General features: G+C 53.5%; 1 protein-coding gene across 2 annotated transcripts in view; it reads right to left on the bottom strand.

The window, feature by feature from the left end:
- LOC147097753 (nucleus accumbens-associated protein 1-like) overlaps positions 1–16,815 on the bottom strand; it is a 31,878-nt gene that overhangs the window by 9,761 nt on the left and 5,302 nt on the right. The window contains exons 2-5 of one of the 2 annotated variants that reach the window (XM_085971833.1): positions 7,129–7,986; positions 4,461–4,637; positions 4,194–4,299; positions 3,397–3,494 (exon numbers count right to left, since the gene is read on the bottom strand). In XM_085971833.1, coding sequence (XP_085827959.1) covers positions 3,397–3,494; positions 4,194–4,299; positions 4,461–4,637; positions 7,129–7,960 — 1,213 coding nt within the window. In that variant the 5' untranslated portion in view covers positions 7,961–7,986. The remainder of the gene's footprint in view (positions 1–3,396; positions 3,495–4,193; positions 4,300–4,460; positions 4,638–7,128; positions 7,987–16,815) is intronic. The other variant, XM_085971834.1, reaches the window with a different exon arrangement.

The following is a 16,815-nucleotide window of genomic DNA, read 5'->3' as shown; positions in this document are numbered from 1 at the left end:
ACCATAAATCTATTTCAGTTCATATAATTAAAAGAAAACATATTTAATTAGAACTTGGCATGTGTATATTTCATTATACTGGAACAGCCAGGTAGCACAGCTAATGGAACGAGACTCTGCGACATTTGAGAGGAGGAATCCATTTGAATAAAGGTCTTGGTGCTCATTTAATTTCACGGTTGATGCAGCAGGTTTTCCAGAATACACCCAACCAGCAAGGGAAGCAAAACATCACATCTGGTTCGACACCAGGAAAGGCAGCTGCATTTATCCAGCTGCAGTAACAGATGAGAGTGGGAACATCATGACAAATGGGGCATAAAGAAGCAATTTCTATTAAAAAAAAAAAATCACACCCACACTCAAAAACTAATTAGCGATTGCCAGGATCAGCCCGAGCCCTGGCCAGGCCGATGCAGTTGACTGGCAGTTCCGAAGGTGGAAAAATACACAGTAATTACTACACCTCATTGACGCAGACTTGAGTGGCAATTTAGAATTAATTAGCGTTTTCATTTTTTTTGAATATAAAGCATATTTTCCCTTCTCTCCGCAAGGTGCTGCTGGGGAAACGGTTCTGTGGGCACCTGTTGCCCTCTGGCACCTCACTCCAGTGGCCATTCCTTATGCGCGAGCCTAGACACTGACTGTTGGCAGCCTATTTGTCGGCAGGAGCATCACTGCAATGCCCGATTCGACCAGCCCTCCCTGACCCAGCTGTGATTGGCTCCCTCAGCAGGGAATTGCAGCTTATAATTTTAACCCCCTCCCTTTTCCTGTACCCTTAACATGACACGCGCCATTGCCCTGACTGAGAGGCTGTGTGTGGGGGACACACACACAGCTTTTCTTGGGTTTTAGCGGTGCTGTACGTTAAACTGCCACCAGGAGGCATGCGAGAGCACACAGTCGGGTTTCATTCCCCTCCCGTGATCTTCCCCATATTGGTGATTGGTGACGGACCTGGTTCCCTGGGCACTGGCACCTCGCCGATACCACTGTGCATCAGTGAGGCTATCGGTATACGAGGGTATCGTAGCCAGGCCGGATCTTGCCCACCCTCGATACGTCCAGCTGGGGATCCCTGGATATCAATCAGGAACAACTTCCCTGCCCAATTTGCCCCCTCCTTAGCCCAGGGTACTGAGGCCAACCGAAGCACCTCCACCATTGCTTAGGCAGATAAAAAAAAAATGGTAAACTAAAAATTATTTCTCATTCTCCTTGTGTCAGGTGGTTGGGGGGGGGGGGGGGGGGGGAGAAAGAGAAGAGAAAATCCTGATCTCCAGTCAGACCCCAGCCCGGATCGGGACCAATGTTCCCTCCAAGCTGCGCGCGTGCCGGGCCGCACAGTAATCGGCAAGGCCCCGCGCTGGCCGCTCACAAGCTTCCTCGTTTGAAACACCGCACATGCGCAGAAATTTAAAGGTACCGTGCGTTGAAATAAACAGGCCACGCAGAACAAAGACAATTTAGAGGGAACATTAATCGGGACTTGATATATTCGAAACCCGACCGCTCTGTGTGGAAGTACGTTGGTATAACAACCGCCCTGCTGCACTGGGCTGTGAAACCGGGGTCCGTGAACCTACGGGTGGGGGAGACCACAATGGGATTCCAAGGGTTCGGTGGGTTCAGCAGATTTCTGTGGGTTTCTCGGTGCTTGTTGGTATTATTCGTGCTTTGAATTTTTTAACAATGCTGCAATGTTGGCACAGTTTCTATGGGCAGCAGACACTGAGCTTTGGAATGAGACCAGAAAACTGCAGGAAACACTCAGGTCAGGCAGCATATGTGGGGAGAGAGGGAGTGTTTCAGGAAACATCAACCCCAAGTTTCGCTCTCTCCACGGCTGCACCATTTCCAGCATTTTCTGAGTTTTATTTCAGATTTCCAGCGTCTGCAGTATTTTACTTTAGTTTTATCTTTCGAAGTTAAGACTGGGGGGTGGAAAAGGAGTGCGGGTGTCCCCGAGAATGTGACAATGTTTACAACGGACCTGCCGCATCAACTCCCCACAAACAGAAAAGTTTGGAAAACTCTGTATTGCGTCACCCTCTTTGACCCCAACAACAACAACTTGTATTTACACAGCGCCTTTAACATAGTAAAACGTCCCAAGGCGCTTCACAGGAGCGATTATCGAACAAACCTTGACACAGAGCCACACAAGGACATATTAGAACAGATGACCAAAAGAGGAGAGGCGGAGAGGTGTAGGGAGGGAATTTTAGGGCCCAGGCAGCTGAAGGCACAGCCGCCAATGGTGGAGCGATGGAAATCGGGGATGCGCAAGAGGCCAGAATTGGAGGAGTGCAGAGGTCTTGGAGGGTTGTAGGGCTGGAGGAGGTTACAGAGATAGGGAGGGGGCAAGGCCATGGAGGGAATTGAAAACAGGGATGAGGATTTTAAAACTGAAGCATTGCCGGACCGGGAGCCAATGTAGGTCAGCGAGCACAGGGGGTGATGGGTGAACGGGACTGGGTGTGAGTTAGGACACGGGGCAGTGAGCACAGGGGGTGATGGGTGAACGGGACTGGGTGTGAGTTAGGACACGGGCAGTGAGCACAGGGGGTGATGGGTGAACGGGACTGGGTGTGAGTTAGGACACGGGCAGTGAGCACAGGGGGTGATGGGTGAACGGGACTGGGTGTGAGTTAGGACACGGGGCAGTGAGCACAGGGGGTGATAGGTGAACGGGACTGGGTGTGAGTTAGGACACGGGGCAGTGAGCACAGGGGGTGATGGGTGAACAGGACTGGGTGTGAGTTAGGACACGGGGCAGTGAGCACAGGGGGTGATGGGTGAATGGGACTGGGTGTGAGTTAGGACACGGGCAGTGAGCACAGGGGGTGATGGGTGAACGGGACTGGGTGTGAGTTAGGACACGGGGCAGTGAGCACAGGGGGCGATGGGTGAACGGGACTGGGTGTGAGTTAGGACACGGGGCAGTGAGCACAGGGGTGATGGGTGAACGGGACTTGGCGCGAGTTAGGACACGGGGCAGTGAGCACAGGGGGTGATGGGTGAACGGGACTCGGTGCGAGTTAGGACACGGGGCAGCTGAGTTTTCGGAGGGTGGAAGGTGGGAGGCCGGCCGGCCAGGAATGTGTTGGAATAGTCATGTCAAGAGGAAACAAAGGCTTGGATGAAGGTTGCAGCAGCAGATGGACCGAGGCGGGGTGGAGACGGGCGATGTTACGGAGGTGGAAGTAGGCTGTCTTGGTGATGGAGTGGATACATGTTCAGAAGCTCATGTCGGGGTCAAACACCAAGGTTGCGAATGGTTTGATTCAGCCTCAGATGGTGGCCGGGGTGGGGGACGGAGTTTGTGGTGTCCACAGATGCTGCCGAATGCCCCGAGGAGCCCCCAGGGTCCAGCCCCACCGTACTCACTTTTGACAGCGTTGAGGACTCGACTGTCCAGAGGCTTCCTGCTCGGGTCGTTGGTAGAGGAGCGGATTCCGGTGCCACAGCTGTTTGCCAGCGTGTTCCTGTAGCAGGAGAGGAAATGAGTGTAAAATGAACCCCATGCCTAAACAAAACCGCAGAATGTCGGCGAGTGAACAGCAGCTCTCCTGCTCCAGTCCTTGTGAGGACTGTGAACTCTGTGGACGAGGCTGCTCGCCCAGGCCTGGTTTTATGACATTTTCCAGGAATTGGGTTGAAATTATTTCTCCCTCCCCACCTCTCCTGCCACAAAAGCGCTGGCTTGTGTTGGGATCCAGTTTCACAGGCACGAACACTGAATGTCGGCAGGCAACTCAACCACGAGGGGCATCACTCCCAGTCCCCGACTGCTTAATGCACAGCATCAGAGTTTAAGGGAAAAACTAACGGCAACAGCACTGTCCAAACTGGTACTTTCAGTCGGACAGGCGACCATTCGCTTTCCCTCCAACCTCGTTCCCTCTAACCTCGTTCCCTCTCTCTGCTGCAACATTTCTGTCTGTATTTTGTCATTTAATCACTCCTGCCCTCCACCCGATCACAGACCTCTCCCTTTTACTCTTACCCTGACTCAACTATTCCCAGGCTTAAAAGCTGTTCACCTTTAACATCTTTCAGTTCTGACGAAAGGTCATTGACCTGAAACGTTAACTATCTTTCTCTCTCCACAGAGGCTGCCTCACCTGCCGAGTGCTTCTGACATTTTGTTTTTTTTATTTCACTTGGTTTCTTGCCCATCTTACCGGTCAAAGAAGGACGCGAGCAGCCTTCGGAGGAGGACCTTATGGCGAGTTCCTGCGCAGACGTGACAATTCATTAGCTGGGCTCGAGTGATAAAGACGCTGGTTCCTGTCACAAGTGAAAAGAAACTCAAGAGATCATTCTTCACAAAATGAAACAGCTCAGGCAGGAGCAGGGCGCCCGTCGGGTGTGAGGGCCAACCTGGTCGAGCAGCTAGGGAGTGGGAGGGTCTCGTTGACGGCGAAAGGCATCCGAAACGCGGGCTGTACCTGTTACAAGTTCCAGCTTCTCGGTGGGATCCCCCTCTGCGTAAAGCTTGGGATGACATCGGTTTCCGATCTGGGTGATCAGTTCCGCTGGCAGTGCCGCCAGATCTCTCCTCATCCGTACCCTTGAGCGGGCATCTGTGGTCAAGTGATCGGGCAGGGCTTCCACTCGCTCGGCTGCTGGTAAGAAAACCACAAAAATCGATCTGGTGGTGAAGTACGGTGCACAGAATACACAGCACAGAAACAAGTCCAGCTGGTCCACGCCGGTGTTTCTGCTCCACCCGAGTCTCCTCCCACCCCTCTTCATCTCATCCTATCAACATAACCTTCGATTCCTTTCTCCCTCATGTGTTTATCCAGCTTCCCCTTAAATGCATCGATACTATTCGCCTCAACCACTCCCTGTGGCAGCGAGTTCCACATTCTCACCACTCTCTGGGCAAAGAAGTTTCTCTTGAATTCCCGATTGGATTTATTCGTGACTATCTTATATTTATAGCCTCTAGTTTTGGTCTCCCCCCGACAAGTGGAAACATCTCTACGTCTACCCTATCGAGCCCTTTCATAATCTTAAAGACCTCCATCAGGCCACCTCTCGACCATTGCTTTTCCAGAGAAAAGAGCCCCAGCCTGTTCATAGTCTTTCTTGATAGTTATAACCTCTCAGTTCTGGGATCATGCTAGTAAATCTTTTTTGGGCCTTCTCCACTGCCTCGATATCCTTTATATAATATGGAGATCAGAACTGTGCACGGTGCTCCAATTGTGGTCTAACCAAGGTTCTGCACAAGTTTAACCTAACTTCTCCCAGTTTCTGGATCTGATGAAGAGTCTAACTAAATCCCAGACATTAATTGATCCTTTCTCTACAGAAATGCCGACAGTGGTGCTGTGTATTATTTGAGGTTTTATTTGAACAAGTGTCCAGCGCAGCAAAAACAAGGCAATTCTTCCTTTACTTTAATAAACTGGTTACGTCGATGATATACATTGAACCAGGAGACGGCCGAGGAAAATGCAGGACAAAATTCTGTTCTGTACAACGGGCCTGGCCATTCAAGTAACACACGTGGAGCAGGACAGTTCACCAGGCCCCTAGACACATTCAGAAGTTTCTCTCTTGCTCTCTCTCAGGCTAGCGCCTGCTGGTGCGGGAGCAGCGGACCAGGCAAGTGATTAAAACTGCTCCACAGGAGGTCAGGGGCATCAGTAGCTGTGTTTGTCAAGCTCGAGAGGTTTGTCAGTTAGACTGCCAGGAATCTAGATGATTGGTGTCAGCTGTGGCTCAGTGGGTGGCACTTCTGCCTCGGAGTCAGAAGGTTGTGGGTTCAAGTCCCCCTCCATGAGACTCGAGCACAAAATACAGGCCGACAGTCAGTGCAGCACTGAGGGAGCGCTGCACTGCCGAAGGTGCCGTTTTTCAGAGGAGACATTAAACCGAGGCCCCCGTCTGCTCTCTCAGCTGGACGTAAAGGATCCTATGGCACTCTTCGAAGAGGGGCAGGGGAGTTCTCCCCGGTGTCCTGGGCCAATATTTATCGCTCAATCAACATCACTAAAACAGATATCTGGTCATTATCACATTGCTGTTTGTGGGAGCTTGCTGTGCGCAAATTGGCTCCCGCGTTTCCTACATTACAACAGTGACTACACTTCAAAAAGTACTTAATTGGCTGTAAAGCCCTATTGGGACATCCGGTGGTTGTGAAAGGTGCTGTAGAAATGTACGTCTTTCTTTTTGAAGGTGTTTTTAAAGGAGTGCAGGTGACAAGTGGCACTGATTCTCCCTCCAGACTGCTCTCCACGGTATAAATATCCCCACACCCAGGCTGGCTGGACCCGTGGAAACCCTGGGAATTTGCTGTTAGATAAAGGAGGTTGGTTAAACTGGAGGAGGATCAGATCCCCATCGCCACTGAGACGCCAGCTGGATCTGCCCAGTGTGATGGTGCCTGAGGAGAGGGAGACACTGGATAACATGAAAGCGCCCTGAACTGTCTCCAATTTGAGAGCGAGGTCTTTCATGTTTGGTGACATTTGGGGAAAGGAACAAAATTCATGTGTAGAGGCCCATGTTATGCTGCATTTTCCTCTTTCAATTACTGGCCCCCCCCCCAGTACAAACCAGCTCCAGTTTTCTACCTCGACCTCCAAACTGGATTCTCCCATCACAGAGATTCGTGGCTTTTCCTTTGTTTGTACGTTACCACGACAGAGTTTTCTTTTAAGCAACGTGCGCGCACGTCAAACACTCCCCGTCACGCAGGCGCCAAACACGCTGCTCAGGCAGGTGCACAGCATTTATTCTCAGTTACAGCTGAGGCAAGAGACTCAAAATGTTGGGCAATCACATGGAGCCAATGCAGCAACTGCCCTTTAAGTTAGCGATCTAGATGTTGCCACTGTTAAGTAGCAGGCGAACGGTGTCGTGAATCTTACCATTCATGTAAAAATGACTCATGAGATAACACTGGGCGGCCAGCTGGTGGCGCCGTCCAAGGAGTATAAATACTCGGGCGTGGGCCCAGCTTGCTCAGGATGTTTCTGTAACCAGGAACTAGTGATGTAACTAGAATCTCATGGTTGTGAAACAGTTGATTAAAGCCTTGTTTTATACTCAAACCAAGTGCTTAGTAGTTTTCTTACGTCAAACGGATCACAGGCTCACCTGGCTGGCCCACATTCATCATGCTGTACATCGTGTACATGTTACAGATCTGTCTGTAGTGCTCCTCGGTCATATCCTCGCCGCCCTCCTCCTCCTCGTCCTCTTCGTTTTGGTAGGAGTTGGGACTGTCGCTGGTGTAGGCGCTGGAGGTGCCGGGACTGGTGCGGTCGGAGCTGCCAGGCCCCGCTGCTCCGCACCCCTGCTGCCGGCCCGCGGGGGCTCCGTGGGAAACCCGAGCCAGCTTGGAACCCATGCTGCCATTCCCCTCCCGCTGGCCGTTGTCCCACAGGCGCTTGCCGATGGGGGTGAACTGCGCGGAGTCCAACTCGGCCTGCTCCGTCTTGACGCGCGACACCAGCGAGAGGGGGGTGGCCGCCAGCGAGCGGGAGGCCTGGGCGGGGCTCGGCGGCTCGGAGGGCGTCTCCTCCCCGTGGAGCCCCTGGGAGTCGCAGCGCGGCGAGCTGACCTTCAGGCAGAACTCCGTCTCCTTGTCCATTATCTGCTGGATCTGGAGGAAGCCAGCCGTGTACATCAGGAGGAACTGGTCGCCCATGTTCATGCTGAGCCTGCCCGTGTAACAGAACAGCAGGATCTGCTGGAAGGACTGCGGCTGCACCGCTGTGGGCAGCTCGAAGCTCGTGCAGTTGTTGGAGCTGAAGAGGTCGCGGAAATAGGAGCTGCTCGCCGCCAGGACCGCGCGGTGCGCCTTGAACGACTGCCCCTTGACAACGATGGAAACATCACAGTACAGGCCCTGGAGCCGCTGCTCATTCAGACATTCCAAGATGTTATTCCCAAAGTTCGGAATCTCCATTTGCAGGGTCTGAGCCATGGTGTCCACTCAGCACGCTGCAGTATCTGCCAGGATAGAAGCGGAGACAGGAGTGTTAGTGTTAACACAAATATTATATGTAGCATTTCCCCTGAAAAAAAAAACCCCTTCTTTTTCAGCCCTGGTTCAGTGGGTAGCACCCGTGCCTCGGAGTCAGAAGGTTGTGGGTTCAAGTCCCACTCCAGAGACTCGAGCACAAAAAAACCCCGGTGCCAGTACTGAGGGAGTGCTGCACTGTCTGAGGTGCCGCCTTGCGGATGAGACGTTAAACCGAGGCCCCGTCTGCTCTCTCAGGAAAGATCCTGCAGCACTACTTGAAGAGGAGCAGGAGCACCCTGGGCAAATATTTATCCCATTTCCAACATCACTCAAAAACAGATTATCAGGTCATCATCACATTGCTGTTTGTGGGAGCTTGCTGTGCGCAAATTGTCTGCCGTGTTTCCTACATTACAACAGTGACTGCACTTCAAAACAAAAAGTACTTCATTGGCTGTAAAGCACTTTGAGACATCCTGAGGTTGTGAAAGGCGCTACAGAAATGGAAATCTTTCTCTATTTCTTGCATTCTCTCTGCATTTAAATCAAGGTTCATGGCACCACATCCATCTTACTTTCCCAGGACTTTCAAACTGTGGGGTTCCTCATAGCCCAAGTTTGGCATCACTTCACCCCCCACTTCCTGATTTATCCCAGTTGTGATGAAGGCTACACACCCCAAAAGTCATAACTTACCTTCCCCCTTTACAGATACCGACAGCTCCGCTCCTGCCTTTCCCTTTTACACCTGCTCTGTATTGGCGGCATTTGCAGTTTTTTCCTCTTTATTTTCCTGATTTATCTCGTTTTAATGAGGAGAGATTGAGTAGAATGGGCCGATACTCTCTGGAGTTTAGAAGAATGAGAGGTGATCTCATTGAAACATATAAGTTTCTGAGGGGGATTGACAGGGTAGATGCTGAGAGGTTGTTTCCCCCTGGCTGGAGAGTCTAGAACTAGGGGGCATAGTCTCAGGATAAGGGGTCGGCCATTTAGGACTGAGATGGAGGAATTTCTTCACTCAGAGGGTTGTGAATCTTTGGAATTCTCTACCCCAGAGGGCTGTGGATGCTGAGTCGTTGAGTATATTCAAGGCTGAGATCGATAGATTTTTGGACTCTAGGGGAATCAAGGGATTTGGGGATCGGGCGGTAAAGTGGAGTTGAGGTCGAAGATCAGCCATGATCTTATTGAATGGCGGAGCAGGCTCGAGGGGCCGTATGGCCGACTCCTGCTCCTAATTCTTATGGTCTTTTTCACTCTTTTCAACCTGGCGCTTAGCAGCAGCTGCAAGCGCATTCGAGTCAAATGGCAACAGTGGCACAGGACTCTGTGACAATGGTATTTTCATTCTCTGCCAGAGGTGAAAAGCAAAAGCGGCTAAAACCTTGAAATAGAAATGGCACAACAGGTCAACTAACATCTGAAGGACAGGCTAACTTTCCAGGTATGATTCATTGTTCAGGAGTTCTGATGAAGGGGCCACACCCAGAACCAACATTACTCTTTCAGATACTCACTGCCCTGCTGCGCACTCGTTTGTGTTTTCGCCGCTCCTGGACTCTTGCTGGGGTGCAGTGCCATAGGTGCCAGCTGCCCTCTGAATCAGGGCAACTAGGGAACGAGTGTTAAATGTCGGCCTTACCAGCGACACCCCGAGAATTAATTAAACAAAAACACTGTTCTTCATTCTAGATGCAACAACAGATTAACTGGCCATTTAGCTCATTGCTGTTTGTGGGATCTTGCTGTGCACAGGTTGGCTGTCGCACGTGCCTACTTAACGCTTCAAAAAAAAAAGGTTAACTCATTGGTTGCAAAACCACGCTAGGACGGCCTGAGAATAAGGCTCTATATAAATGCAGATCACTTTCTCCATGGAGGATCACTGCTGGTCTCGTTAACCGTGAATGGGCTTCACAAGCAAACCTGATCTCGTCCTCAGCCGTGGCTCAGTGGGCAGCACTCTCACCTCAGAGTCAGAAGGTTCAAGCCCTACTCCAGAGACTTGAGCACAAAAATCTAAGCTGGCACTCCCAGTGCAGTACTGAGGGAGTGCTGCACTGTCGGAGGGGGAGTGCTGAGGGAGTGCTGCACTGTCGGAGGGGCAGTGCTGAGGGAGTGCTGCACTGTCGGAGGGGCAGTGCTGAGGGAGTGCTGCACTGTCGGTGGGGCAGTGCTGAGGGAGCGCCGCACTGTCGGAGGGGCAGTGCTGAGGGAGCGCCGCACTGTCGGAGGGGCAGTACTGAGGGAGTGCCGCACTGTCGGAGGGGCAGTACTGAGGGAGTGCCGCACTGTCGGAGGGGCAGTACTGAGGGAGCGCCGCACTGTCGGAGGGGCAGTACTGAGGGAGCGCCGCACTGTCGGAGGGGCAGTACTGAGGGAGCGCCGCACTGTCGGAGGGGCAGTACTGAGGGAGTGCCGCACTGTCGGAGGGGCAGTACTGAGGGAGTGCTGCACTGTCGGAGGGGCAGTACTGAGGGAGCACTGCACTGTCGGAGGGGCACTACGGAGGGAGTGCTGCAGTCGGAGGGGCAGTACTGAGGGAGCACCGCACTGTCGGAGGGGCACTACGGAGGGAGTGCTGCAGTCGGAGGGGCAGTACTGAGGGAGCGCCGCACTGTCGGAGGGGCAGTACTGAGGGAGCGCCGCACTGTCGGAGGGGCAGTACTGAGGGAGTGCCGCACTGTCGGAGGGGCACTACGGAGGGAGTGCTGCAGTCGGAGGGGCAGTACTGAGGGAGTGCCGCACTGTCGGAGGGGCACTACGGAGGGAGTGCTGCAGTCGGAGGGGCAGTACTGAGGGAGCGCCGCACTGTCGGAGGGGCAGTACTGAGGGAGCACTGCACTGTCGGAGGGGCACTACGGAGGGAGTGCTGCAGTCGGAGGGGCAGTACTGAGGGAGCACCGCACTGTCGGAGGGGCACTACGGAGGGAGTGCTGCAGTCGGAGGGGCAGTACTGAGGGAGCGCCGCACTGTCGGAGGGGCAGTACTGAGGGAGCGCCGCACTGTCGGAGGGGCAGTACTGAGGGAGCGCCGCACTGTCGGAGGGGCAGTACTGAGGGAGCGCCGCACTGTCGGAGGGGCGGTACTGAGGGAGTGCCGCACTGTCGGAGGGGCACTACGGAGGGAGTGCTGCAGTCGGAGGGGCAGTACTGAGGGAGTGCCGCACTGTCGGAGGGGCACTACGGAGGGAGTGCTGCAGTCGGAGGGGCAGTACTGAGGGAGCGCCGCACTGTCGGAGGGGCAGTACTGAGGGAGCGCCGCACTGTCGGAGGGGCAGTACTGAGGGAGCGCCGCACTGTCGGAGGGGCAGTACTGAGGGAGCGCCGCACTGTCGGAGGGGCAGTACTGAGGGAGCGCCGCACTGTCGGAGGGGCAGTACTGAGGGAGCGCCGCACTGTCGGAGGGGCAGTACTGAGGGAGCGCCGCACTGTCGGAGGGGCAGTACTGAGGGAGCGCCGCACTGTCGGAGGGGCAGTACTGAGGGAGCGCCGCACTGTCGGAGGGGCAGTACTGAGGGAGCGCCGCACTGTCGGAGGGGCAGTACTGAGGGAGCGCCGCACTGTCGGAGGGGCAGTACTGAGGGAGCGCCGCACTGTCGGAGGGGCAGTACTGAGGGAGTGCTGCACTGTCGGAGGGGCAGTACTGAGGGAGTGCTGCACTGTCGGAGGGGCAGTACTGAGGGAGTGCTGCACTGTCGGAGGGGCAGTACTGAGGGAGTGCTGCACTGTCGGAGGGGCAGTACTGAGGGAGTGCTGCACTGTCGGAGTGGCAGTACTGAGGGAGCGCTGCACTGTCGGAGGGGCACTACGGAGGGAGTGCTGCAGTCGGAGGGGCAGCACTGAGGGAGCACCGCACTGTCGGAGGGGCACTACGGAGGGAGTGCTGCACTGTCGGAGTGGCAGTACTGAGGGAGCGCTGCACTGTCGGAGGGGCACTACGGAGGGAGTGCTGCAGTCGGAGGGGCAGTACTGAGGGAGCGCCGCACTGTCGGAGGGGCACTACGGAGGGAGTGCTGCAGTCGGAGGGGCAGTACTGAGGGAGCGCCGCACTGTCGGAGGGGCAGTACTGAGGGAACGCCGCACTGTCGGAGGGGCAGTACTGAGGGAGCGCCGCACTGTCGGAGGGGCACTACGGAGGGAGTGCTGCACTGTCGGAGTGGCAGTACTGAGGGAGCGCTGCACTGTCGGAGGGGCACTACGGAGGGAGTGCTGCAGTCGGAGGGGCAGTACTGAGGGAGCGCCGCACTGTCGGAGGGGCACTACGGAGGGAGTGCTGCAGTCGGAGGGGCAGTACTGAGGGAGCGCCGCACTGTCGGAGGGGCAGTACTGAGGGAGCGCCGCACTGTCGGAGGGGCAGTACTGAGGGAGCGCCGCACTGTCGGAGGGGCAGTACTGAGGGAGCGCCGCACTGTCGGAGGGGCAGTACTGAGGGAGCGCCGCACTGTCGGAGGGGCAGTACTGAGGGAGCGCCGCACTGTCGGAGGGGCAGTACTGAGGGAGCGCCGCACTGTCGGAGGGGCAGTACTGAGGGAGCGCCGCACTGTCGGAGGGGCAGTACTGAGGGAGCGCCGCACTGTCGGAGGGGCAGTACTGAGGGAGCGCCGCACTGTCGGAGGGGCAGTACTGAGGGAGCGCCGCACTGTCGGAGGGGCAGTACTGAGGGAGCGCCGCACTGTCGGAGGGGCAGTACTGAGGGAGCGCCGCACTGTCGGAGGGGCAGTACTGAGGGAGCGCCGCACTGTCGGAGGGGCAGTACTGAGGGAGCGCCGCACTGTCGTAGGTGCCGTCTTTCGGATGAGACGTTAAACTGAGGCCCCGTCCGCCCTCTCAGATGGGTGTAAATGATCGCATAGCACTATTTCGAAGAAGATCACAGGTATTCTCCCCGGTGTCCTGGCCAATATTTATCCCTCAATCAACATCACTAAAACAGATGATCTGGTCATTATCACATTGCTGTTTGTGGGAGCTTGCTGTGCGCAATTTGCGGCCACGTTTCCTACATTACAACAGTGACTAAACTTCAAAAAATACTTCATTGGCTGTAAAGCGCTTTGGGACGTCCCGAGGTCATGAAAAGTGCTACAGAAATGCAAGTCTTTCATTCTTTAACAGGCCACACATGGGCATTTTCTGCGCTGGGTAAGTGGGCAGTGGCCAGGGGCAGGAACCACAGCTGATTTCCCCCCTCCCTGGCCGGTTTCTTTTTCCAGAGTTCAAACCTAGCCTGGTGCAGGAAAAGACATTCCTCTCCCACAGCCAATTTCAGGCTTCAGGCTTCATTCACAGGCCACTCCGGCCCCTTTATTACCTCGCCCTGCTCCACTTAAATAGTCTCAAAATAACAGCTTTTGCACTTACAGATAGCTGGCAGACACTTTGAGGTGGTGGCGGCCATAGTATGAAGCTTACAGGCTGAGAGCGGAGCCCTGCACACTTCACCACCAGTCTCAAACTGGCAGCTAGAGTCAGCGAGCAGATACCAGAGTCACGTCGCACTGCTCGAGGCTGGCAACATTACAGGGGAATCCAAGAGCGGGCAGCTGAAATTCCAGTTTTATCATGCACCAGGAGCTCAGATAAAACCTTCCGTTCAATCATCCTGTGAAATCAAATTCGGTTTCTGGAAAAAAAATAACTTCTTAAATTCATTCTCGGGGATGGGGGGCGTCGCTAGCAGGGCCGGCATTTATTGCCCATCCTGATTTGCTAAGCCACCTCAGATGGCACTTAGTGAGGGACGTTGGTGTGGGACTAGAGTCACATACAGGCCAGACCGGGTAAGGATATTAGCGAACCAATCCTGCAAATCCACTGGCAGGATAGGCGCACCAACGTCAGTGTTCTTGCTCAGGCCACCATCCCCAGCATCGAAGCTCTGACCACGCTCGATCAGCTCCGATGGACGGGTCACATTGTCCGTATGCCCGATACGAGACTCCCAAAACAAGCGCTCTACTCGGAGCTCCAACACAGCAAGAGAGCCACAGGTAGACAGAGGAAACACTTCAAGGACATCCTCCAAGCCTCCTTGAAAAAGTGTAACATCCCCACCAACACCTGGGAATCCCTGGCCCAAGACCGCACAAAGTGGAGGAGAAACATCGGGAAGGCGCCGAACACCTCGAGTCTCTTCGCTGGGAGCAAGCGGAAGCCAAGCGCAGGTAGTGCAAGGAGCGCACGTCAACCCAAGCACCCCACCCACCAGCCCCTTCAACCACCGTCTGCCCCACCTGTGACAGAGACTGTAGGTCCCGCATTGGACTCATCAGTCACCTGAGAACTCATTTTTAGCGTGGAAGCAAGTCATCCTCGGTTCCGAGGGACTGCCTAAGATGATGATACAGGAAACTTCTTTTTATCCGGCACCGACGGGACCGACGTGGTGCCGGTTCATCAAAAATTCCGGATAACCGAGAGCTATAGTAAAAGATACGGAGCTGAGAGCTCCGTATAAAGCAACAAACCCTGTTGCTTAGCAACAGGTGCAGAACAATGGCCACAAGTTCCAAGCGTCTCTGTAGCTTAGCAACAGGTGCAGAACAATGGCCACAAGTTCCAAGCGTCTCTGTAGCTTAGCAACAGCTGCAGCCACACCCATTGCACAGCAACAGATCGAGGAAGGCAAGTAATATGAAGTAAAACTTACCTGAACCTACTCCTGAATTTTGCCGGTTAATCGAGATTTCCGGTTATTTTAGGTGCCAGTATATCGAGAGTTTCCTGTAATTGGGTTTTTACAGCAATCCGACAGCTTCATGCTCACTTTTAGATTTCCAAATTTTGTTATTTAATAAACTAAATTCAAATTCTCAGCCTGCCTTGGTGGGATTTGTACTCGCGTTGTCTGGATTATTAGTCCAGGCTTCGGGATTACTCGTGCAGTAACATTTTGAAAAATCCCTGCCTTTGCAGCCACCCTACTGACCGTCGCAGGGGCAGGTCAGATCAGGTGGGCAGTTAATAAAAGTTCCAGCAAAAAGCGCCTTGTGGAAAAGGAAAGTTTTAAAATGGCCTTTTGACATGTCGACAGAGATCGCGCCCGCTTTGTTTTAGCCTGGAGTGTGAGGGCATGACTGCGACATAAAACTGAGCACCAGTCCCTCCAAGGTAGTGAATAACAGCTCGCAATAGGTGCAAAAACCCTTACTTTGAGACGTGTTCTCAGTGCAGATGAAAAGATTTTAAATAGCGTTTGAAATCAGACATCAAAGGTGCATTCAAAGTTGGAAGTTTATCTTTAACAAAGCTCATGAGGAAATTAATCTGTGGCACTTAAGAAAAAGAAACCACCCTTAATCATAACAAGGCTCTTCAATTATTCACACCCAATGCAGTGTTTTGCCACCGGCTTACCTATACACAGTCGGAGAAACTGCAATTAAACCAATACACTTTAACGGGTTGCCAATATGCTTGATCACCTCAAATTGCTCCTGCCACTGGGGACAGACCTGCACCCATCAGGACTTCACCCTGGTGTTGTACAGCGTAAACTGCTCTCTCCCAAGTTTGGATGTACAAAGTCTATAACTATACTGCAGTATGTTTTCACAGTTCAAGTGGAAGTAGTAAGATAATTGACCAGGCCGTTATTGTACGCCTTACGACACCAAAACTCGCAGATAACCCCTTGTCCTCTCGATCTCAGTCGAGCCGGGAAGATCAGTGGCCCAACATCCACTAGAGACAAGATTCTTAACAACTTGCATTTATGTGGCATCTTCAAGGTAGAAAAACTTTCCAAGAGGCTTCACAGGAGCGTAATCAGAATGGACGCAGAGCCAAAGAAGGAGGTCGTGAGGTGTGACCAAAGGCTTTCTGAAGTTTTTTTTGTGACTCTATGGCTCTCCTCTCGCCCCTAGGTGTCAGCCGTGGCTCAGTGGGCAGCACTCTCGCCTCTGAGTCAGAAGGTTGTGGGTTCAAGTCTCACTCCAGAGACTTGAGCACATAAAGCTAGGCTGACACTCCAGTGCAGTACTGTCTTGATCGCACCCTGTCATATAGACAGCATCTCCAGAACCTTGGGAAGAAACTAAAGGGTAGGGTCAACTTGATCCCGAAACTGGCCGGATCCACATGGGGAGCAGACGCTCAAACCCTCCGTATGGCAGCACTCGCCCTGGTGTACTCTACAGCGGAGTACTGCTCTCCGGCATGGCTGTCGAGTCCGCATGTCAAATCCGTTGATATCCAGCTGAATTCTTCTATGAGAATTATTATCACTGGTATGCTTTTATCGACACCAGCACCTTGGCTGCCCATGTTTGCAAACAACACACCACCTCACCTACGCCGCAAATATGCAGTCTCCAGAGAACACAACTGCTACACCAGCAAAGACATGCCGATCCAGGCCGACTTGAACAACCTACCATCAATCCGTCTCAAATCTAGAAGGTCCTTTTGGACCGTCGCTGAAGCCCTTCAGCAATCTCCCCTCAGCCTTGATGACCGATGGCGAAATCCTTGGAAGAATTGCGACATACGGAATGGATTCCTTACAGAGGACCCCACAGTGCAACCTGAAGAATCAAACCTTCCTCGCAAACAGTGGACAACCATCAACTGCCTCAGAGCCGGTCATGGTAGATGCTGCCACCTTCCCCGTAGATGGAAGATTAAAGCATCCCCCATCATGCGACTGTGGAGCTCTTGGTCAGACCCTGGAGCACATCATTGAGCATTGCCCTCAGAGGAAATTCACAGGCAGCCTGCAGGATATCCACGCTGGCCTGGATATCTGACTTAGATACAGGAAACTTTGCGCTATCCGGCACCGACGGGACCGAGCTGTTGCCGTCCCATCAA

This window comes from Somniosus microcephalus, chromosome 31, assembly GCF_052327205.1.
Source record: "Somniosus microcephalus isolate GS21.2 chromosome 31, FLI_Smic_1.0, whole genome shotgun sequence".
NCBI lineage: Eukaryota > Metazoa > Chordata > Chondrichthyes > Squaliformes > Somniosidae > Somniosus > Somniosus microcephalus.
This window is presented reverse-complemented; position numbering and strand designations above follow the sequence as displayed.